At 41.2% G+C, this 25,193-nt stretch overlaps 2 protein-coding genes across 6 annotated transcripts in view; one reads left to right on the top strand and one right to left on the bottom strand.

The window, feature by feature from the left end:
• The window catches only part of LOC134225386 (pro-interleukin-16), a 507,460-nt gene that overhangs the window by 167,498 nt on the left and 314,769 nt on the right, over nt 1-25,193 (bottom strand). The window lies entirely within an intron of this gene.
• On the top strand, nt 4,923-6,216 carry LOC134220906 (insulin-like growth factor-binding protein complex acid labile subunit). The gene is made up of 2 exons (XM_062700066.1): nt 4,923-4,962; nt 5,024-6,216. Exons 1-2 carry the CDS (start codon nt 4,949-4,951, stop codon nt 6,087-6,089), a joined length of 1,080 nt encoding a protein of 359 aa, XP_062556050.1. The 5' UTR covers nt 4,923-4,948; the 3' UTR covers nt 6,090-6,216.

Here is a 25,193-nt window from a genome sequence, read left to right as displayed (position 1 = left end):
AATGAGAATGGATAGCATATCCCATGCTATATTCACATGGTTCTCTGTGCAATTTCACAACTTCCAGTCAATCACGGAGTAGCAACTACGAATTGTACGGTCATAATGCTCATGCTCAAAAGTTATAATCATTTTTCTGTCAAAATTACATTTTTTTTTCAAAAGTTGATATCTGCGGTTAGGGAATACCAAAAAAATATGTTCACACGGCATTTGAAAGAGACATTCATATTCGCCAAAAAAATTGGAGATATTTTTTTATTTCAAGTTTTACCGATATAACTCGACAACGAAAGAAGATACGATGTTATTAAAGCAAAACACGCTTTTTGAAAAGGCTCAAAAGTCTTGTGAAGAAAACATTCGTGAAAAATAAAAAACTAAATGAGCCGATCATAGATACCCTATTTTTTGGTAGCACCATAATAATGGCCTTACTATTTTGACCAATTTTGTAGAACAGTTTTTTCTTAAAAATATAGGTTTGGCGTAAAAAAATGCATCTTTTCTGTATCAATCTGTATCCTGGACCATAGTGCATTGCAAGAAGTGAGAAATGAAAAATGAGAAATAAGAATTGAACTTCTAATTTCCCACTTCACATCACATTTTTCACATTGACTTTTGTTCGGCCAGATAACGTTTTCGAAGAAATGGCCCCATATGATTCGATTCGATTCTCATACGATTCTTTTGGATATATGACGCTTACAAAAATGTAATCAGCGGTCCCAAAAGTTATTCTAAATTCTGGAATCCGAGCGAACCGAAGTGATAAAGTCTTATCGACTTTTTTGACTCGCGAAAGGCAAGCAATTCGATTTTTTCTTTCACTCAGGTGAATACAGGTTAACAAAAAATTTAAATTGACAAAAAGCGATACCTAACCGAATAAACACAAATTCACTGCCATAAGATGATTTACTTCTATTCTTTTTACTTTTACCACTTTCAAGCTTTAAAAAGTTCTCGAATCGAATCAAATGGCGTGAAGTCGAAGCTCCTTTAATGTTCTGTACTTTGATATCCTCCGTTACTCAATGGTACCTTCCATATAAAGTAAAAAAGAGTTCACTGTGTTAAGCTTATCGGACAACAATATAGAAACAGAAAAATTAATCAAACTCAATTTTTTAAATTTCAAACAAATTTTATTTTTTTAAATTCAAATGTATCAAACCAGTTCAGTTGGGTAATTTGAGCAGATTGAGTCAATTTGATATTGTTGGTGTAGGATTAAGGATGGTCAACTTTTGAAAAGAAAATAAACAAATCAGCAGTTAAACATATTGGGGAAAAGAAAACAATTTGAATAAACTAAACATTACAAAATAGACCCATAGAGTAGGGTGGCTCAAATTAGTATGGGAAAAACTTTGTTCAATTTTTTTGATGGGCCGCCGTCTTATTCGGTTCTATTTGATGCCCTGATGCTCTGGATAAAATTTCAGCCAAATCGGTCAACGTTTGGGCGGTGCTAAGCTCGTTGGAAGTTTATATGGAAAAATGTATGCAGAAACATCCAAAAACAGTAAATTGCAGCTGGACTACGCAACTTACGATGAAGAACTATGATACTCATTCAGATCTTGGAGAATTTAATACAGAATGTTATGCAGAAAACCGCGAGAAGATTCGAGTTTGCCCGGCTAAGTTATTAGCATTTCTCTGCAGTGGGGTTTGAGCAAATTTCGTTTCTTTTACCTTTGAAAAGAAATAAATTCACCCCTACAACACTCCAGTAAAATGCTAATATCTTTGCGTAATAAACTCTAATCTTCTCGCGGTTTTCAGCATAACGATCTGTAATTTATTTTACAAGAACTGAATGAGTATCATGGTTCTTGATCGTAAATTGTGCCGTCCAACTGCAAATCACTGTTTTTGGATGTTTCTGAATACATTTTTCCATATAAACTTCCAACGAGTTTAGCACTGCTCAAACATTGACCGATTTGGCTGAAATTTTGTCCAGAACATCAGGGCATCAAATAGAACCGAATAAGAGGGCGGCCCATCAAAAAAATTGAAAAAGTGTTTTTGAGCCACCATAGAGCCAATTGAGCAAGCTGGACAGATTCGACAAAGTGAAAAGTGCGTATTGATTGGAAAAGCTAGACAGTTAAAATATTATAGGTAGATAACAATTTGGGGTCCAAACCATTTGAAGAAAATGTGAGCACGTCAGAGCTGTAGCTTAGAATAATGACAATCTTGGCAAAACCATTATTGGACGCTCCTTTTTTCGAACGTGTTTGAAAAAACCTATTTTTGCGATTATAATGAGAGTATTAAAAATTACTGAACAGTGGACATTCATACAATTCCTGGAAACTCATTACATTTTAACGAGTTACAGAAATATTCAATTAGCTTACGCAAATAAAAAAAGAATTGTTTTGGTTTCTCAGGCACGCTACTTCTAGTTGGGCAAAAACATCAACTCTGAACAAGGTTGGACGATGATGGAATTGCTATAGACACTATACAGAATAAAAATTCTAATCTGAATAAGGGCCTGTCGGTAATTTAGTACCAGCATTGGGCCTAGATAAGTCTCAATGAAATCTAAATCTGATATAGATCAGAATCGTAGTCGGGTTTGGTAGAATAATGGAAATCTCCATTGTGAAGCAGGTCGTTTGATGACCGCCATCGGATCTATTCTTATCAAGAAAAATGTGTCTTTGATGTGGTTCCGTTTCGTTGGTGGTTTTTGGAACTTTTAGAAATAGATGGATTAATAAAATTTAACCCTGAAATGGGTTGGTCGATGGTCGTAATCGCCATCGGAAGTAGGGGGTCAAGACAAAATCTTACTCTGCACCAATAGACAAAACTTACTTCAAATCTACACACAATTTGTATCACTACTTCTCGGCATCAGTCACTAGAGCACAAGAGCCCTTCGAAATTTGGCCAACTGGTTGATTAATGATTATGGACATACAGTCAAACCTTCATTAGTCGATGTTCTATGACTCGATATCGACCCAAAGAAGCAAATTCTAGTTCCATAGTCCATGCTGACATCGAAGCTTATTTTTATTATACAATCATCGAATCTCATTCATGCGTTTTGTCCATTTTGAAAACCTCTTCACCAGTACATCAGTTTTGGGTAGAAACTACGTTCTATTCCCAGTGGAGCTCTTCTAGAGCGCAATTTTATTGTCACTATTTAAAGACCGCAATTAATAATTTAGGTATAAATGAAAAGAGTTCAACAAAGGAAAAATGTAAACCATTTTTTGTTAAAACATGATGATAATTGAAACTGATAACGAATGATGAGTTCGACTAAGAAAAATCACTTAAATTAAGTAAAAAAACAATTATTATGAATGGCAATGAGGAGGTTAGGTGGGTTCGAATTCATCGTCTGGATCAAGACCTGCCAGCAATCGCTTGAATCAGCCATTCAAAAAAAAAAAACTTTTGAAGTAAATTTTAAATCGCAAACGCATAATTGTATCAGATTTTGTAGATTTTGATTTTGTCTTAGAGCAGATTATTTGATGTACCGTCGTCTGGGGTGACAATGGGCCAAATGGGGATTAGCATGGGTCACTGGTTCAACTACTTAGAATGCTTGTAAAATAGATTGAATGTACCCGAGGATGAGAAGAATATATACTATATATAATAGCCCTGTTTGTCTGTCCGGTGACTAGCCAATGTTTGTTTAATTGTTTTCGTTTGTTTGAAAAATGATTTTTGATCATGTGCTGAGAAACCAAGAGACCCACATGCGTTCACTCGCAGTTATTAACTGCGAAGTTTCTTAGTCAAGCTACCATTTTTGCATTCGTATATCACGAGGCTAACACGATGATACTTTTATGCCCAGAGAAGTCGGATTTCCAATACAAAAACTTCCTAGACCGTACCAAGAATGGAACCCGGGCACCTGCAGCATGGTCTTGCTTTCTAACCGCACGTCTCACCACACGGCTAAGGAAGACCCCAGAAAATATTTCATGCAGATCAAATTTAGTGAATTGTACATAGGTATCTCTTATCACTAAACATCGCTGTTCAAACAAACCTATTCGCATTGTCTCCGATAAAGTTTTTCACGACCGAAAAATAGAAGATAATCTTCCATTTATAATCACCTACTTGGGAACCTTGATATAGATTTGCTGTCTGTAGTCTTGTATGCCTTGTTATTATTATTAAGATTTCAGCAGCAAAAATCGCGCAACTAACGTCAACGGAAATAGTCTCTGACCTCTGCCATTCAACCGATTTGCCTATGGCATATCACCACTTCCAAGAAGCGGTACTCTGAATTTCTTGGAAGATGTTTTCTACAATGTTTGGCAAGGAGGCGCGTGAATAATTGTGGTTAACCCTCCACGAGTATTGAGACCATTAATGGGCTTGTGAATTTAAGAATTGGTTAGGAATTAAAAATGTTGAAAATGTTAAAAACGGATGTTCAAATCTTTTATTTAATATTGTATCGTTTTGATGTTTGCATTGAACACGAGTTCCATATATTTAACTTAAAAAAATAATTCAACAAAACACATTGTAACTGACGGCGAAAACTGCCCCTTGATTGGATTTAAATTTGATCACAATTTTTGGCTGTATTTAAAGTTGATGATCAAAAATGACAATTAATATACGAAATATGGACGACACTATGTCAATTAGTTTTTTTTTAATTCTGTGTCGAAACATGGATTAAATAATTTTCGAACATTTTACAGATTAATTTAATAAAAAAGTAGAAAAAAATGACTAACCATCTTGTCAGCAGAAGGTTTAATAATCGATTGATATGTTAACGGCTTTGAAGATCCTTATTGTTATTATTATGATTATCTCCTGGAATCTACTGATAATGAATTAAATTTCAGCAGTATTAATTGCTTCAACTGGAGCACCCTCAGCGCAGTGTTTAAGCAACATTTTGTGTGGTAACATTCGGTGTGAAATGCAGCAAATATTGTAAGTAGTTTCGTGAATAGAATACAACTTCCGTGTTTGTTTTGCAAATGTTTCGTTGCAGCATTTTTGCCTACATACTCATTGCATCAGTGAGCCAAATCTACGCAGGACAATGGAAGTGTAAATCGCCTGCAGAGAATAGAAATCGATTCCTCCAAAAACTCAATCGTGATGAGTTCCAAAGAAACAATTTCTCTGCAGAACACCAACAACGATTGGAAGTGCTTCTCGCTCAAAAACAATCCACTTCCGTTGAACCCTGGATGCAGGACCACTTCCAAGATGTTGAAGAACTGTTTCTTAACTCGGCTAATCTGACGGCCTTCTATATTTTCCCAACCTTGAGGAAACTTTTCCTACTATGTTCAAACGTTGGAGAAATCATGCTGAACAATGGCGACGATCATCGACTAGAAGCTTTAGTTTTCAAAGGAACAAATTTTTCATTTCCGACCACCATCCGCGTACTGAAGAATCTTAAATCTGTGGATATTTCATCAACCGTGCTGCCGATTGTGAATTTCTCCATCTTCAATGATTTGACTAACCTCGCAATGATCAGATTCGAAAAGTGTCAAATCGATTCGATCCTAATTCCAACCAACATCAACCTTCCAAATCTGACTACATTGCATCTGGAATCCAATGAACTAAAAAGTGTTCCGGAGAACATCGAACGTCTGGGGAATCTGAGGGAGCTTATCCTACGGTCGAATCGAATTACGAGCCTAAAAGTGGAGATTTTCGATGGACTAAAAGAGCTTCGCAAGCTACGCTTGGACGGCAATTGGCTTCTGCAGATGGCCTCTCCGGTTGCTGATAACATACAAAACATTCGACGACTTTTTCTCCAGTACTTCAGTCCGACTGCATTGGATTTGGGAAGCTGCTTGCCACATTTGGAGAAGCTGCAGATAACCAAAATAACACCGAAAGAAGATACTAATACTGGAGACAGCTTACCGCACAAAGTTTACAGCAATCTGGTTTACTTCTATAGATTTACTGGCAGCAATGAAACGTGGCTGTGCCTAATCTTCGATTGTTATCCAGCTCATCTCGGCGAGGAATATACAAAAACATGCGATTTGGAGTGTGCGCTTCATTCGAAAAATAGGAAAAATTAATAGTTTGCAGATAATTAGGTCAAATGTGATCACTAGTCGTGTGGGTGCTATAAAGCATATTAAATCTCTGTTTGCCAAGATGAGAAAAAACGCCATTCGAGCATGGACTGTTAAACAGTAATTATGATCCGGAATTGCAGCGTAATAGTGTTTTCATACTATCTGAGAAAGCCCTAATTCGACAAGTCAACTAATTGGTTTGAAAATTTGCAAATCTAAAATTAGGCCGATACAAATATTTAAAAACAATTATGTCTCCTCCCCCCTCGGATTTTTTTGCCAAAAACTTTTATTTTGAGGGGGCAACAAAAAATTTGGATGATTTTGAGGATTTTCAAAACATTCTTTAACAAATCCGAGGAGTTTTATTGATTTTTTCCATTTTAATATTTAGTTTTTATTATCCCCCCCTTGACCTTTCGGAAACCAGTAGGACATAATTTAAATTAAATATTTGTAACGGCCTTAATAAAAATAGCTAAATATTACTGAAGAATACATCCGATCTTGCTTCACGAGATAAAGATTTTCTGAGCCACATATTAATTACCAACCAATTTTTCTTTAAATTATTTCGTATTTATTGGAACATGTCACAGTTATATTGGTAAATTAGATAAAGGGGATAGCACAATCACTTGAGAAAATAGAACCCTGCTCAGCCAGCTTCCAAGCCTCTTGAAAGGAGTTTTCAGAACTTTATGAAAGATCCCTCTGACCAATTTGAAAAGAGGCTCAAAACAAGGCTTCCAAGCCTCTCGAAAAGAGGTTTGCAGGCCTCTTGGAAGGAGGCTTCCAATCCTCTTGAAAAAAGGCTTCCAATCCTCTTGAAAAAAGGCTTCCACGTCTCTTGAAAAAAGGCTTCCAAACCTCTTGAAAGGAAGCTTCTTGAAAGGAGGCTTCCGAGCCTCTTGAAAGGAGGCTTCCGAGCCTCTTGAAAGGAGGCTTCCGAGCCTCTTGAAAGGAGGCTTCCGAGCCTCTTGAAAGGAGGCTTCCGAGCCTCTTGAAAGGAGGCTTCTGAGCCTCTTGAAAGGAGGCTTCTGAGCCTCTTGAAAGGAGGCTTCTGAGCCTCTTGAAAGGAGGCTTCTGAGCCTCTTGAAAGGAGGCTTCTGAGCCTCTTGAAAGGAGGCTTCTGAGCCTCTTGAAAGGAGGCTTGAGCCTCTTGAAAGGAGGCTTCTGAGCCTCTTGAAAGGAGGCTTCTGAGCCTCTTGAAAGGAGGCTTCCGGAGCTCTTGAAAGGAGGCTTCCTGAGCCTCTTGAAAGGAGGCTTCCGAGCCTCTTGAAAGGAGGCTTCTGAGCCTCTTGAAAGGAGGCTTCCTGAGCTCTTGAAAGGAGGCTTCTGAGCCTCTTGAAAGGAGGCTTCTGAGCCTCTTGAAGGAGGCTCTGAGCCTCTTGAAAGGAGGCTCTGAGCCTCTTGAAAGGAGGCTTCTGAGCCTCTTGAAAGGAGGCTCTGAGCCTCTTGAAAGGAGGCTTGAGCCTCTTGAAAGGAGGCTTCTGAGCCTCTTGAAAGGAGGCTTCTGAGCCTCTTGAAAGGAGGCTCTGAGCCTCTTGAAAGGAGGCTTCTGAGCCTCTTGAAAGGAGGCTTCTGAGCCTCTTGAAAGGAGGCTTCTGAGCCTCTTGAAAGGAGGCTTCTGAGCCTCTTGAAAGGAGGCTTCCAGGCCTCTTGAAAGGAGGCTCTGAGCCTCTTGAAAGGAGGCTTCCGAGCCTCTTGAAAGGAGGCTCGAGCCTCTTGAAAGGAGGCTTCCGAGCCTCTTGAAAGGAGGCTTCCTGAGCCTCTTGAAAGGAGGCTCTGAGCCTCTTGAAAGGAGGCTTCTGAGCCTCTTGAAAGGAGGCTCTGAGCCTCTTGAAAGGAGGCTTCTGAGCCTCTTGAAAGGAGGCTTCCGAGCCTCTTGGAAAGGAGGGCTTCCTGAGCCTCTTGAAAGGAGGCTCTGAGCCTCTTGAAAGGAGGCTTCTGAGCCTCTTGAAAGGAGGCTCTGAGCCTCTTGAAAGGAGGCTTCCTGAGCCTCTTGAAAGGAGGCTTCCTGAGCCTCTTGAAAGGAGGCTTCCAAGCCTCTTGAAAGGAGGCTTCCAAGCCTCTTGAAAGGAGGCTCTGAAGCCTCTTGAAAGGAGGCTCCCAAGCCTCTTGAAAGAAGGCTACCGAGCCTCTTGAAAGGAGGCTTCCGAGCCTCTTGAAAGGAGGCTTCCAAGCCTCTTGAAAGGAGGCTTCCAAGCCTCTTGAAAGGAGGCTTCCAAGCCTCTTGAAAGGAGGCTACCAAGCCTCTTGAAAGGAGGCTACCAAGCCTCTTGAAAGGAGGCTTCCAAGCCTCTTGAAAGGAGGCTTCCAAGCCTCTTGAAAGGAGGCTTCCAAGCCTCTTGAAAGGAGGCTACCAAGCCTCTTGAAAGGAGGCTACCAAGCCTCTTGAAAGGAGGCTACCAAGCCTCTTGAAAGGAGGCTACCAAGCCTCTTGAAAGGAGGCTACCAAGCCTCTTGAAAGGAGGCTACCAAGCCTCTTGAAAGGAGGCTACCAAGCCTCCACCAAGGTATGTAAGTGACATTCTGGTGAATTTTGAGTTGACTATAGCGAAAAATGCTTTGGTTTTAGAGCTTTGCGGCAATATGTTGATACAGTTTGTACGTTATTTGTAAAAAATGTGAAAATTCACGGAGAATAAATAATTTTTTGAAGTTCCATACGATTTGTATCATTTGTATATTTCAAAACTTTGCACTCATTTTTCTCAAAATTAAGTTTTTGTCACGTTTGACCCCCTCAATTGTAATAGACCGCCATTACGCATTTTTGTTCAAGGTACCCCCTAGGGCCAGCGAAGGTACCTCCAAGGGTACATGTACCCCAGGTTGAGAACCGCTGGTGTATTGTATTATGTATTGTAACTTGGACATCTACTAATTGATATTAGCAGCTCAAAAAGAATCTCAAATGTGGAAACTTTTTTGGTAATATCGTTTTGCAATAATTCGCAATAAAACAATTCTAAAAGGCATTCCACTAAACAATAATTGAGAGCTATTGAGACAAATTATTGGATAGCAAAACCCTGTATGGAATGCTCAGTCTGCCCTTTCCAGAAGTTCCCTCCTAACCTGGGTATAATTTTACGCAATCTTAACGACTGCTCAAACTTATCCAAATCAACAAACAATCCCAACGATTAACCCCATTTCAAAAAGCGCATAAATTCTCAATAAAACCCCATCGACTTTGTTGCAACTAAAAAAACAGCCGGTCGATGAAAAATACAGCACTAGTTAACCACAAACACACACATCGATTTCACTTTCCCCGGTGGTGAGCTCACAATCCGCTGCTGCTGCTGGCCATTCAGTGTGGGCCGCCCGCAGCTGCAGAGCATTTCTTCTCGCTTTCTTCATTCCTAGCCAACATCATAGCGGCAGCAGCAGCAGCGATTCCTCAGCTTATTTATTGCCCTCATTAACCCCCGTGCGCCGACTCCGCCATCGCCGATCATGTCGCCGATGGTTTGGCCTCGGGCTCGAGGCCAAAGAAAGAGCCATGCCAGCGTAAGTCCGAAATTTCTCCGTCAAGGTCGTCCGGCATTGAAACCGGAAAATGCGTTCACCAGCACCACGCCCGCCAACGATAACAAAGAGCTTTTCTGTTGCACGGACCGTCGGTGGACCGGTGGATCGAGGCAGCATTGTGGACATTGTGAGTTCGCGGGGCCAGGTAACGAGCAGTGGCGTAGCCTAAGGGTAAGTCTTCGAGCAAAAGCCATCGGGGGATTTACAAATAACGCTTTTTGAGCTAATCTGTTTGAACTAATTTTTTGTGATTAAATTAGATCATGTATGAATCATAGTTGAAAATCCTTAATTCATTCCTTATTTAAAAAAAATAATGCTGAAATACTTGATGAAGAACAGCTTTCGGACAACCCCCTTCATATGTTTGTTTTTCTAAGCACGCCAAGGGTCTATAAGACCCGCATGGTTCGGATTGACGCACGTTTTTATTTTTTATTGAAATGGGAAGTTGTGAAAATAAAGATCGCTTGTTTCGGGGCAGGTGATGGACGCAGCAGTACGACCCAAGCAAGACGGATAGATAATGATGGCTCGAATCGGATGGGATGAGTCGAGTTTTGTTTGAATCAACGAAATTTTGCGCGGAAGGGAAATCTAGTTTGTGCGGCGGGCTTGGTAGGCTTTTGTCGGCCGCAGGGGAAACGAGTTGAAAATTGCAACCCCGTAAGTTGTGGCAGATTTGGATCTTGCACTTTCTTCTTGCGGCTTTTCGAGATATAAATGGAAATCTCGATTTGCTCTTGTTCGGGCGAGAGATGACGGCGGCGACGACGACGACGACGATGGGGGTAATCAATTACAGATCTCATGTTTTTTCTCCTTCTTGTGGGAAAAGTGATCAAGGCAGAGAGCGATTAGAAAGGTTAACATCAATTAATTTAGATCAGTATCTGTCCGAGGCAGGCAAGCGAGAAAACTGCATTCAGTGATACTAAATGGAGGGAAAAAAATGTTGGAATCATTTCTCGAGAGGTACGGCTTAACTCAAGGGAAATAGGTCAGTGTTCCATTAGTTTGGAATGTGCCTTCAACTGCGAAGTGATCAAGCCATGCAGAGGACAGAGTAATGAGCACGTGCCGGAACAGAAGCAGTGAGCACTTGCTCGTCGGTCGTTGTTGGCTAATGCAATTTGCCTACGGCTTTCATGACCTCTGTCAATCGTGACCCGACCGCAACCCCATTTTCTCATGACCAAGCAGCAGCCATCACCAACGCTGCTGGCCGGTCAGTTAGTCGGTTGATGAATTCGTAGGGCTTCAGTGTAAAAAGGTGTAGGGTCAGCAAGGGTGAAGGCGAATGTCTGGCTTGCAGAATTGCCGATGCAATCAATAGAAAAAGGGATGTTGTGTTTGCTATTAGGAAGGGAATTTGGAATTCTGGCATTCATGTCATGATTTTTCAAAAACACAACTTCGTTTATTCAAAGAAAATTTGTCATTTGCCCAAAACTTTGTTCCAAACTTGAAGGGCAGGAAACGGATTACGAGGAAATTAATGAATGGCATATAGAAATCAGGCTACTTCTCGATCAAAGTTGATTCACTTCTTGATAAATGTCATGCCAAATCGATTAAAGCAACGCCTGTGTCTGCACCAACTTAGCCCTGATGCGTATCTCCTCGATTTGAATTCAACCTTCCCCTTATCGGCATCCGCGCACTGCTCTGTACCTTCTTTCACTTTCCAAATCGATTTCGAATGCTACCATCTTTCGAATTCGACTTACCCTCGACCCTTCAAGTCACTAATCCCATCCACTCATCTACCGCAGACGGACGCGCGCGCAGGCTATTTGATTTCCAGCTCGCTGCGTCGTTCGGCTGTGCGCTGTGCAGATATTCGTGTGTCATCCCTAATCCACGACACAATCGCGGCGTCTCGCTACTTAAAATTCGGAACTAAGCCGTGAATCGTGATAGGAATCTTTAGCCGGTAGAAAAGCAAAACCAACCGGAGAGCAAAACACCTTTCTCCTGTCCCGTGCGGGTTGAATCGCAAGTTAGCGTACAATTTGGCCCATCTGTCCATACTGGGGCTAATGATTTCATTACCACGAGAAAGCCACGCCAAATCTGCGAACAACCGAACCAGCGCTTGTTAGCACAATGCAAGCCCGTTTTTTTTTTGCGACTTTTGTTCCCGAACTGAACGTGAAAACGAAATCGATTGGCTTCGGTGTGACTCACGATTTGCAATTTGCGTCAACGAATTCGCCTTCGCCGTCCGAGAGGGTCATTGTCAAGAGCTGGGGCTGTCAGTGCACGTGCTTTATGCATTCCAGCCAGGTGGGTGGGATAGCAACAAACGAACTGCATTCCACCGATACGACGTTGATAGACCACGCGGGCGTTGGGGTGCCGGCAATGAGTCCCTTCAATCGAGTTGATTGATAATTGTGACTCAGCCGAGGGATGGGCCTTGTTGATTCAATTGGCGGTGGCCTGCATTAGAAGAGTTGCTCCATAACGGCACCTTAGCACACATATGCGCGGTCAATGTTGGTCCCGGTGTCCAGCCTAGGTGCATTCGGTATCAGATCATCGGGCAAACCGCAAAACATTGTACCAGAGCGACTCTCCCTTTGCAAGAGAATTGTATAAACTGACGGACATATCAGATGGCGAACAGTGATATAAAAGAGGATTAAAAGTTTAAACACCATTATTAAATGAAAATTTAAACCGCATTTGGACATAATATCTCACCTAATTTTTCAAGCTCACCATAAGCTAGGAATAAATTATTTGCATGAGATTTAAACAAAATTTCAACCATTTTGCTTACTAAAACGTTGCATAGGTATTATATAAGAAGTTTTTGAATTTTGGAGGAATTTCGAAAATAAATCCGTTGATAATACGATTGAATTTCCAGTGAAACAGCGGAGCGATTTTCCTTGAAAATTCGGATGAATTCAATGCGGGAATTCGAATTATTGAATGAATTGAAAGTCGAAGAATTTCGATAGGAAATTAGAATGAATTTCCGGTGAACTTCCGGATGAAATTCGGATGTCGGAAAAATGGATTGAATCATTGCGGAATTCGATAGATAGTAAATGAATTTCGAGAAGAATGAACTCCCAGCAAAAAAATAGGATGTACATTCAGTGGAAATTCGAATGAACATCCAGCGGAAAATCGGATGAATTACCGTTAGCAATTTGGATAAATTTCCGTTGGAGATTCGGATGAATTTCTGTTGGAAATTCCAGTTGGAAATTTGAATGAATTTCCGTTGGAAATCCGAATGAATTTCCGTTGGAAACTAGAATGAATTTCCGTTGGAAATAAAAATGAATTTCCGTTGGAAATAAAAATGAATTTCCGTTGGAAATTCGAATGAATTTCCGTTGGAAATTCGAATAAATTTCCGTTGGAAATTCGAATGAATTTCCGTTGGAAATTCGAATGAATTTCCGTTGGAAATTCGAATGAATTTCCGTTGGAAATTCGAATGAATTTCCGTTGGAAATTCGAATGAATTTCCGTTGGAAATTTGAATGAATTGCCGTTGTAAACTTGAATATATTTCCGTTGGAAATTCGAATGAATTTCCGTTGGAAATTCGAATGAATTTCCGTTGGAAATTCGAATGAATTTCCGTTGGAAATACGAATAAATTTCCGTTGGAAATTCGAATGAATTTCCGTTGGAAGTTCGAATGAATTTCCGTTGGAAATTCGAATGAATTTCCATTGGAAATTCGAATGAATTTCCATTGGAAATTCGAATGAATTTCCGTTGGAAATTCGAATGAATTTCCGTTGGAAATTCGAATGAATTTCGGATGGAAATTCGAATGAATTTCCGATGGAAATTCGAATGAATTTCCGATGGAAATTCGAATGAATTTCCGATTGAAATTCGAATGAATTTCCGATGGAAATTCGAATGAATTTCCGATGGAAATTCGAATGAATTTCCGATGGAAATTCGAATGAATTTCCGATGGAAATTCGAATGAATTTCCGATGGAAATTCGAATGAATTTCCGATGGAAATTCGAATGAATTTCCGATGGAAATTCGAATGAATTTCCGATGGAAATTCGAATGAATTTCCGATGGTAATTCGAACGAATTTCTGTTGGTAATTCGAATGAATTTCCGTTGGAAATTCGAATGAAGTTCCGTTGGAAATTTGAATGAATTTCCGTTGGAAATTCGAATGAATTTCCGTTGGAAATTCGAATGAATTTCCGTTGGAAATTCGAATGAATTTCCGTTGGAAATTCGAATGAATTTCCGTTGGAAATTCGAATGAATTTCCGTTGGAAATTCGAATGAATTTCCGTTGGAAATTTGAATGAATTTCCGTTGGAAATTCGAATGAATTTCCGTTGGAAATTCGAATGAATTTCCGTTGGAAATTCGAATGAATTTCCGTTGGAAATTCGAATGAATTGAAATTCGAAAGAAAATTTTGAACGAATTTCCGTTGGAAAATTCGAATGAATTTCCGTTGGAAATCCGAATGAATTTCCGTTGGAAAATCGAATGAATTTGCGTTGGAAATTTGAATGAATTTCCGTTGGAAATTAGAATGAATTTCCGTTGGAAATTAGAATGGCTTTCCGTTGGAAATTCGAATGAATTTCCGATGGAAATTTGAATGAATTTTCGTTGGAAATTCAAATGAATTTCCGTTGGAAATTCGAATGAATTTTCGTTGCAAGTTCGAATGAATTTCCGTTGAAAATTCGAATGAATTTCCGTTGGAAATTCGAATGAATTTCTGTTGGAAAATTTGAATGAATTTCTGTTGAAAAATTTGAATGAATTTCCGTTGGAAATTCGAATGAATCTACGTTGGATATTCGAATGAATTTCCGTTGGAAATTCGAATGAATTTCCGTTGGAAATTCGAATGAATTTCCGTTGGAAATTCGAATGAATTTCCGTTGGAAATTCAAATAAATTTCCGTTGGAAATTCGAATGAATTTCCGTTGGAAATTCGAATGAATTTCCGTTGGAAATTCGAATGAAATTCCGTTGGAAATTTGAATGAATTTCCGTTGGAAATTCGAATGAATTTCCGTTGGAAATTCGAATGAATTTCCGTTGGAAATTCGAATGAATTTCCGTTGGAAATTCGAATGAATTTCCGTTGGAAAACCGAATGAATTTCCGTTGGAAATTCGAATGAATTTACGTTGGAAATTCGAATGAATTTGCTTTGGAAATTTGAATGAATTTCCGTTGGAAATTCGAACGAATTTCCGTTGGAAATTCGAATGAATTTCCGTTGGAAATTCAAATGAATTTCCGTTGGAAATTCAAATGAATTTCCGTTGGAAATTCAAATGAATTTCCGTTGGAAATTCGAATGAATTTCCGTTGGAAATTCGGATGAATTTCCGTTGGAAATTCGAATGAATTTCCGTTGGAAATTCGAATGTATTTCCGTCTGAAATTCGAATGGATTTCCGTTGGAAATTCGAATGAATTTCCGATGCAAATTGGAATGAATTTCCGTTGGAGATTCGAATGAACTTCCGTTGGAAACTTGAATGAATTTCCGTTAGAAATTCGAATGAATTTCCGTTGGAAATTAAGATGAATTTCCGTTGGAGCTCAATATGAATTATGGGTGAAGATCGGATGCCTTTCTGTGGGGCATTTTGTAAAATTTGCGTTGGAATATCGGATGAATATCCATTGGAAATCCGGACGAATTTCCATTAGACATCCAAAATTTCCGTTGGAATTTCGAATGAATTTCCATTGGAAATTCAAATGAATTTCCGTTGGAAATTCGAATGAATTTCCATTGGAAATGGGAATGAATTTCCGTTGTAAATTCGAATGAATTTCCTTTGGAAATTCGAATGAATTTCCTTTGGAAATTCGAATGAATTTCCGTTGGAAATTCGAATGAATTACCGTTGGAAATTCGAATGCATTACTGTTGGAAATCCGAATGAATTTCCGTTGGAAAATTTAAATAAATTTCCGTTGGAATATTGGAATGAATTTCCGTTGGAAATTGGAATGAATTTCCGTTGGAAATTGAAATGAATTTCCGATGGAAATTTTAAATAAATTTCCGTTGGGAGTTCCAAATGAATTTCCGTTGAAAATTCGAATGAATTTCCGCTGGAAATTTGAATGAATTTCCGTTGGAAATTGAATAAATTTCCGTTGAAAATTCGAATGAATTTCCGTTGAAAATTTCGAATGAATTTCCGTTGGAAATTTCGAATGAATTTCCGTTGGAAATTCGAATGAATTTCCGTTGGAAATTCGAATGAATTTCCGTTGGAAATTTGAATGAATTTCCGTTGGAAATTCAAATGAATTTCCGTTTGAAATTCGAATGAATTTCCGTTTGAAATTGGAATGAATTTCCGTTGGAAATAAGAATGAATTTATGTTAGAAATTCGAATGAATTATTTTTTATTATTACAATCCCTTTTTCCTCGATGCTGTACAACGGCATTGGATTCATCTAATTTTCATTTGTAGTCTTTTTTCTTTTTATTTTTTTTATTCCAACACATTTCTCAACAGGAAGATACCACTGTGCGTCGTCGTCATCGACGGGCCCAGTTATCGATTCCCTGATTCCGATCCCAGCGACTGCGACGCCGCCCGGCCGATTGGATGCCACCACAACAGCTGCCCACCTAACGGGACCGTGTGAGACTTCGTAAGAAAGTGTATATGCACCACCTGCACCGCCTCTCCCGGTGCATTCTCAATCCCGCCGCCTTGGGGGAAGGGGAGCAGAAAAGAGAAAATCCCATTCCAACTCGCAGTCCACCAACAGCCAACAACGACAGCAAGTCGAAGGAGGTGTTTTTTCGATCTCCGGTCGATCGGGAGTGTGTCGTTTCGCTTGTCGCTGCCATCGATACCGCGCCCTTTCCGATCCATCCCCTCGCAAACCCCTACGGGATATCTTCCGAGAACATTGTATCAACTGGAGAGATTGTAACCGCAGAAAAATGGGGGCCTAATTCATCTGAATTCCGTCGAAGTGGCCAGGCCGGCAGGCATCCGCGCACTATCGCATCCAACGCAACAAACAACTTCTTCGGAATGGAGTTCGATCGCACTCAAAAGGCACGAATTCGTGAGTCTCGTTTGGGAGAACTGGAAAACTGTCAAAAGATAACCTATCTATTTTAATAATAATTTATCAAAACGCTACTGAATTCCGACCGAGGGCCACTTATTGCCAGGGGAGACAGAGAAAGAGAGAGATTAGTCCATTTGATTGGTTTTGGTCGCTGATCGAACAAGATCTGATAAAAAGCGGTCTAAATGGTTGTGATCATCACACCCGAACAGCCGCCACTGGGGGATGGACTGGGGAAGGCGTGGGACGAACGTCTCCTAACAGCATTATTACCATTATGATACAAGCATTAGAAATCTTTTCAAAGATCTCCAGTTCAAATTTCTGAAAATGTAACCAACAAACGATAAAAAGTAGAAATAGTCCGAGCCGTAAGCTACCCTTTTTCTGTTTTGATTCGTGGTATTAGTCCAGATTTGTCTGTTTCGGTCTCTAATGGGATCATCTGTATGCTAAGTGAATCGTCGTTTATGAGAATCAGTTGTGGTTGAAGAATTGATTGCATTCTATTTTCGGTGAATTGGGTCACGCGGTGGCGGATTTAATCTGCGTTTCTTTCCGGTGGACCTATTTTTTAAAAAGCAACACTTCATAATTTGGCACAACGAATTTGCTTTCAAAGAATATCAATGAGCATCATAGTCAGTGAATATTAAATTAGACTAAATAACAAAAAGAATGTCCCCAATTGTATAAATCAGGATTAAATTGCGAATGTCAAACTTTCGACTTCCGAAGCCCCATTAATACAGTGATTCAATTGCTCTGTAAATCAATTCCCAGATGCGAGAGTTTTGTGTGCATAGAAAATCCGTCTTCAGTTCAACTTCGGAGAAACCATTCGATGCCCATAACAATCGGAAAATAGTCAAAACGCTCAAGTCATCGCACCGTGTCCAGCTGATGCGTAAAATTTTAAGGTCACTGTCAAAGCGATAAAACTTTACGAGTAGTTGTTAGATCGTTGTCGTGTACCTTTTGTTGAAATCGATTTTGCCTGCTGCTGAGGCTGGCCGCTGCACACGAAACGAGGAAATTTTTATGGATGTCTCCTTTACTTCCTTCTCTGCCTGAACTATGGGGCCACCAACGACCGTCGTCGTCGTCAACAGCGCGCGATTGATCCACGTGAGATTTGTAGAGCGAAATTGGTGAGGCGTGACGCGTGATTGAGATTAGGAAGAATGAGGGGTTAGGACGCACCTCGCCGCCCTAGTGGTGGAGGACCGTTTCCAATGGCTTCGGTTTAATCGTTTAGAGGCCTAGGCACGACTTTGCCACGATGATTAGGAAGACGGCGACGAAGATTAAGATGAAGATGGGCGATCAAAGTCGTCGCATTGTCGTGGCCGTGAAGGAGAAAGGAGGTTTTGTTTTGATGAATCGAACTCAAGTGAAACTGCCCAGCGCTCAGCGGATGCCAACGCGCCCGCTGCCCGGCGCAAATATTGGATTGGGTCCATAAAGTTGAGTTGGTCGTAAAATAGTCGTTTCGTGCAGTGGAACAACGCTGTAAAGATGCGACTTTTGTGTCAATGAACTGTCGCGTGCAGTTAAATCCATTTGATGTTGTGTGGATTATGGGCTACTTCCGGATAGAGAAAACCTGCTCTTGTGGGGATTCGTGTTCTGAGACAAAGAGTTGCACAAGATATCCATTTTAATAAAACCAATCGAACTTATCCTTCAGTGGAAAAGACTCACGCTAACTGACTTTTAGTGCCAGTCTCCCACAGATTGCATGCGGCCATGTGAGTATGTGCGTGCAAGAGTCTAAGTCCGACGTGCTTACGTTCACTTGTCATTTTGGAGATTGAAATGTCGATAAGCAAATCAGCCCCACCGAAAGAACGGATCAGCCCGTGGGAGTGAACTCTCATTTTCATCAACACCTCGGAAAGTCTAAGTACGTTCGCTCGTACGATCGTCCGCAGGCTCAGAACGACGACGTATACGGCGACGGGTTGGAACACCTTTCTGCGACTTCAGGGCCAGGCCGGCTCCTAATGACGACGTTCACCAGCCCTGAGTGGTACGCGAACCATTATTTATGCGATTAAATTTATATAAAAATATCTCTCTTCGCAACGCGACCGAACGGAGCAAGTCCTCCAGCTTGTTTGCTTGCAGCAGGCCCAATGCCTGGGAAGGTGGAACCGGTTGTGTTCCTTCCTTGCCATACTTGGGATGCAGCACAATAACCGGGGCCTTTAACTGCCTAGCCCGAGAGGCCAGGAATTTTATTATAGAATACTTTCTGCAGCAACGACGATGACGCTCACACCAATCTCGGGAAGACCAGTTTACCGTCGACGACCGTGGAGAGTGTGCCGGCCTGCAAGTATGCACATTTTATACTTTTTTTTCTTTCTTGCGCCATTGTTGCCCCAGCGAGCGGTTCAAGCATCCGTTCCATAGCTGATGGGAAGAATCCCGGCGAGCGGACGCCCGCCCTCTGCCGCATGATTTTGCAATGCTGCGCGTTTGAGCCAGGTCGGGCGTGTAAACTTTCTATTCTAACGCTCTCGGCTAATGGCATCAAACGAGCAGCTCGTTGGCGACTGACGACTAAGTTGTCGTGCCGTGGTCATCATCACCATCGTCATCGTCTTCGCTCGCCGGCTGCATGACGGAGGAATTTGCTGCCGGCGCTGGGGGTGTTCAGCGAAATGTTTGAATCAATTAGGAATTTGTGATGGAAGTTATGTTTCCGGCGCTTTCGTGAACGTTGGTAAATTGTTCACAGAGGCTTCAGAAAAATATCTCCTATGACACACTTCCACCTTCGATTATTTTTAATTGATATTGGGATAGTTTTGGGATACCTTTTGAAGCTACTTTATGAGTGGCAAAATTTTCTTAAAAGCATTTAAATATTTAATATAAATATTTGTACCTTAAATGTGTGAAAAGATTTTCCAAAAAGCCTAATGTGGCTTAAATCTGTCCCAGATAATTTTCTATTTGGTGTAGCTTTACTCAAAATCGTGGATTTTTTTATCAAAGCTTCCATAAATTCAAAAAACTTGCTCAAATACACCTCTTACCAAAATTTCCCACCTAACGCTTTGAAAAACCACTCACAGAACCTGCAAGAGCTTCTCCTTGAAACTGTGATAGCTTCTCTTCTAAGCTGTAAAAGCTTTACCCAGAAGTTATGAAAACCTCTCCTAGAAGCCGTGAAAACTTCTCTCTACAGCGTTGAAAGCTTTTTTCAGAAGCTGTAAAGGCTTCTCACAAGATCTGTGAAAACTGACTCCCAAAAGTTGCGAATTCTTTTGTCTGCTGCTGTAAAGGTTTCTTCCAGAAACGGTGGGAACATCTCCCAAAATTTGTGAAAGCTTCTCACAGAAGCTCCAAATTTTTCTTCTAGGAGCTGTATAAGTTTCTCTCAGAAGCTGTGGGAAGCTTCTGTTTTCCCAGAAGCGGTGAAAACTTCTCCCAGAAGCTGTGGCAGCTTCTCCCTGAAGCTGGGAAAGTTTTATTCAGAAGCTCTGAAACTGTGATTTTTTTCCGGAAACTAGGAAAGCTTCTTCCAGAAGCTGTGAAAGCTTCGTCCAGAAGCTGTGAAAGCTTCTTCCAGAAGCTGTCAAAGCTTCTTCCAGAAGCTGTCAAAGCTTCTTCCAGAAGCTGTCAAAGCTTCTTCCAGAAGCTGTCAAAGCTTCTTCCAGAAGCTGTCAAAGCTTCTTCCAGAAGCTGTCAAAGCTTCTTCCAGAAGCTGTCAAAGCTTCTTCCAGAAGCTGTCAAAGCTTCTTCCAGAAGCTGTCAAAGCTTCTTCCAGAAGCTGTCAAAGCTTCTTCTAGAAGCTGTCAAAGCTTCTTCCAGAAGCTGTCAAAGCTTCTTCCAGAAGCTGTCAAAGCTTCTTCCAGAAGCTGTCAAAGCTTCTTCCAGAAGCTGTCAAAGCTTCTTCCAGAAGCTGTCAAAAGCTTCCAGAAGCTGTCAAGCTTCTTCCAGAAGCTGTCAAAGCTTCTTCCAGAGCTGTCAAAACTTCTTCCAGAAGCTGTCAAACTTCTTCCAGAAGCTGTCAAAGCTTCTTCAGAAGCTGTCAAAAGCTTCTTCCAGAAGCTGTCAAGCTTCTTCCAGAAGCTGTCAAAGCTTGTTCCAGAAGCTGTCAGAAACTTGTTCCAGAAGCTGTCAAGCTTGTTCCAGAAGCTGTCAAAACTTGTTCCAGAAGCTGTGCTTCTTCCAGAAGCTGTGAAAGCTTCTTCCAGAAGCTGTGAAGCTTCTTCCAGAAGCTGCAAACTGTGCTTCTTCCAGAAGCTGCTTCTTCCAGAAGCTGTGAAGCTTCTTCCAGAGCTGTGAAAGCTTCTTCCAGAAGCTGTGAAAGCTTCTTCCAGAAAGCTGTGAAACTTCTTCCAGAAGCTGTGAAAGCTTCCAGAAGCTGAAGCTTCTTCCAGAAGCTGTGAAACTTCTTCCAGAAGCTGTGAAGCTTCTTCCAGAGCTGTGAAAGCTTCTTCCAGAAGCTGTGAAGCTTCTTCCAGAAGCTGTGAAAGCTTCTTCCAGAAGCTGTGAGTTTCTTCCAGAAGCTGTGAAGCTTCTTCCAGAGCTGTGGCTTCTTCCAGAAGCTGTGAAGCTTCTTCCAGAGCTGTGAAACTTCTTCCAGAAGCTGTGAAACTTCTTCCAGAAGCTGTGAAGCTTCCAGAAGCTGTGAAAGCTTCTTCCAGAAGCTGTGAAGCTTCTTCCAGAAGCTGTGAAACTTCTTCCAGAAGCTGTGAAAGCTTCTTCCAGAAGCTGTGCCTTCTTCCAGAGCTGTGGCTTCTTCCAGAGCTGTGAAACTTCTTCCAGAAGCTGTGAAGCTTCTTCCAGAAGCTGTGAAGCTTCTTCCAGAGCTGTGAAAGCTTCTTCCAGAAGCTGTGAAGCTTCTTCAGGAAGCTGTGAAGCTTCTTCCAGAAGCTGTGGAAGCTTATTCCAGAAGCTGCAAAAGCTTCTTCCAGAAGCTGTGAAAGCTTCTTCCAGAAGCTGTGAAGCTTCTTCAGAAGCTGTGAAAGCTTCTTCCAGAGCTGTGAAAGCTTCTTCCAGAGCTGTGAAAGCTTCTTCAGAAGCTTCTTCCAGAGCTGTGAAAGCTTCTTCCAGAAGCTGTGAAACTTCAGAAGCTGTGCTTCTTCCAGAAGCTGTGAAACTTCTTCCAGAAGCTGTGAAGCTTCTAGAGCTGTGCCTTCTAGAAGCTGTGAAGCTTCTTCTAGAAGCTGTGAAAGCTTCTTCTAGAAGCTGTGAAAGCTTCTTCTAGAAGCTGTGAAAGCTTCTTCTAGAAGCTGTGAAAGCTTCTTCTAGAAGCTGTGAAAGCTTCTTCTAGAAGCTGTGAAAGCTTCTTCTAGAAGCTGTGAAAGCTTCTTCTAGAAGCTGTGAAAGCTTCTTCTAGAAGCTGTGAAAGCTTCTTCTAGAAGCTGTGAAAGCTTCTTCTAGAAGCTGTGAAAGCTTCTTTCAAAAGCTGTAAAAGCTTCGTCCAGAAGCTGTAAAAGCTTTTTCCAAAAGCTTTAAAAGCTTCTTCTAAAAGCTGTAAAAGCTTCTTCCAGAAGCTGTAAAAGCTTCTTCCAGAAGCTGTAAAAGCTTCTACCAGAAGCTGTAAAAGCTTCTACCAGAAGCTGTAAAAGCTTCTTCCAGAAGCTGTGAAAGCTACTTCCAGAAGCTGTGAAAGCTACTTCCAGAAGCTGTGAAAGCTTCTTCCAGAAGCTGTGAAAGCTACTTCCAGAAGCTGTGAAAGCTTCTTCCAGAAGCTGTGAAAGCTTCTTCCAGAAGCTGTGAAATCTTCTTCCAGAAGCTGTGAAATCTTCTTCCAGAAGCTGTAAAAGCTTCTTCCAGAAGCTGTGAAAGCTTCTTCCAGAAGCTGTGAAAGCTTCTTCCAGAAGCTGTAAAAGCTTCTTCCAGAAGCTGTCAAAGCTTCTTCCAGAAGCTGTGAAAGCTTTTTCCAGAAGCTATGAAAGCTTCTTCCAGAAGCTGTGAAAGCTTCTTCCAGAAGCTGTGAAAGCTTCTTCCAGAAGCTGTGAAAGCTTCTTCCAGAAGCTGTGAAAGCTTCTTCCAGAAGCTGTGAAAGCTTCTTCCAGAAGCTGTGAAAGCTTCTTCCAGAAGCTGTGAAAGCTTCTTCCAGAAGCCGTGAAAGCTTCTTCCAGAAGCTGTGAAAGCTTCTTACAGAAGCTGTGAAAGCTTCGTCCAAAAGCTGTGAAGGCTTCTTCCAAAAGCTGTGAAAGCTTCTTCAAGAAGCTGTGAAAGCTTCTTTAAAAAGCTGTGAAAGCTTCTTCCAAAAGCTGCAAATGATTTTCTCAGAAGCTGTCAAAGCTTGTTCCAGAAGTTGTCGAAGTTTCTTCCAAAAGCTGTGAAAGCGTTTCCCAGAAGCCGGGAAAGCTCCATTCAGAAGCAAAGAAAGTTTCTTCCAGAAGTTGAGAACGCTTCTCTCAGAAGCTTCTCCCAGTTGTTCCTGCAGTTTTGATTGGTTCATCGGTTTTTAGGTAATTGTTGTTTGCATCTTAGGAGAATCCTGACAGAGTCAGATTTCTTGTACGCAACATTTCATGTCGTTGAATTTCCAAGAATTTTAAAAGTTTTAGCCTCTTGGCCTCTTTCAAAACACTAAAAAGACTGACATCCCTCTCGCCAAGTCAGCACTATCTCTATTCCCGTCATCTATGGATAAACCGTTCACGTCCCAGCCGCAGACCGGCAGGAATGTTTCCTCTCATTGTTTTTGTTTGCGATCATAACTCCGACAAGCCGCGTGCGAATCGCTTCGCTTCTATCGGAATTGTTGCTCTAACCGTTGCGGCACTGACTGACGACGATGGCGACGAGCGGGATGCGGGATCCGTTCACGCTAACAAGAGACAGCGACGTTGATCTCTCGCCATCAGATTTGACCGTGATTCTGTCTTTGGCTGTTTACGAGCGAGCGGTTAGTTACGAACACCAATGCGACCAAGACGGCAAGGAGTGTTCCATGTTTTGTCCGTCCGTTGATCCAGAACAGATGATCGACTCGTCTCGATAATAAAGAGGTTATTAATTTGTTCTGCCTCGATGACTGCGAGGCTGGAACAAAGCTCATCCTCATCTCGACACTACACAAAAAAAACAACGATTTCTGCCAGCATGTGGCTGCAATCTTGAGCCGATCTGGAGGGCGTTGATCGCTCCGAGCGGCAATGCCAAAGGTTGGAATGTGCCGTCTGGGTCAAACGATTCCACGATTCGCTCATTTCACTTCCACAGAGTCGTCACCAACCACGGCCCCGTCATCCGATTCAATGCAAATTACCTATTCGGAGTGGTTCCGATGCTTTAAATAAATTAACTCGATCCGTCCGAATACCACCCCAATCATCACCCTCGTCCGAGATCTGACGGTTCTGACAAGCTGGCAAACTGACACTAAGCATTAGAAACTTTTGCTTTTGAGAACAACGGCGAAGACCATCATCGGACCGCCAGGAGATGCAAAACTAATCCAGAAGCCGGTTTGTTCCGAAACCTCAAAAACCGCAACACACGCCACACCGCAGCAGCCACACCGGCAGAAGCGGCCTAAATTATGGTCGGTGGAAGGGGCGAAAAATCGTAACAATGATGGAAATGGACACTGCAACCCCACCACACACAACTATGAGTTCTGTCTGTCAGGTTCGTTTTTTTATGATAGAAACAAAATAAATGTGAATAAGTTTAACGACATCGCCTGGAATTGTGACTGAAGTATCAGTGTTATTAATTCGCTAATCCTCTTTGGGGTGAATCGTGGTTCTGGTTGAAATGTCAAACCACAATTGGGCTGATACAAATGTGGTTTGAAAATTATGCCGCACCCCTCGCTCTGCTTGCGACATAAAAAATTCCATAAAAAGGTTATGAATTTTTTTCTTTCCTCCGAAGATAAGAGATCAATTTTTGTAATGTCAGATTTTTTAACCCAATAACCAAGCGCAGTGCTAATTAGCTCCAAAGTAACTGAAAGTCACATTATTTCCATTCAACTCATTTGTTGAGGAAACAAACCAAAAAAAGTTGAAATTTTTCGGTCTCATAAAACATCTATTTTGACCTTCTTGATTTCATATTAACAACAATCTTGTTTTTAAATTTCCTACTTCGTCTAAACGTGTTTCTACAACAGTTAACAAATATGGCCTAATATTCTTGTCCTGTAAACAACAAATTGTCTACTGTTAAGATCTTCAACATCCGGATTAAGCAAAGAAAACAGTTTGGTCGTGCTTAAAACAACAAATTTATACTCAACAGCCGACAAAAAAATAATTAAAGCATTCCTGTGATTAAAATCTACCACATACAAATTGAAGTAAAAATATTCGTCGTGCTTATCAAGTCAGCTTCAACCTGAAAAAGCATAAAACGTATTATCCTTCTCGATCGGAAGAACTTCAAACGCGATTAGAAGGAAACTTTGCGAAAAACTGCACAATAAGACAAGCGCTTCGGTTATTAACAAACGCACAAAATGACCACCTGTTGGATCATGGCATGCGAA

This window comes from Armigeres subalbatus, chromosome 3 (genome assembly GCF_024139115.2).
Source record: "Armigeres subalbatus isolate Guangzhou_Male chromosome 3, GZ_Asu_2, whole genome shotgun sequence".
Lineage (NCBI taxonomy): Eukaryota > Metazoa > Arthropoda > Insecta > Diptera > Culicidae > Armigeres > Armigeres subalbatus.
This window is presented reverse-complemented; position numbering and strand designations above follow the sequence as displayed.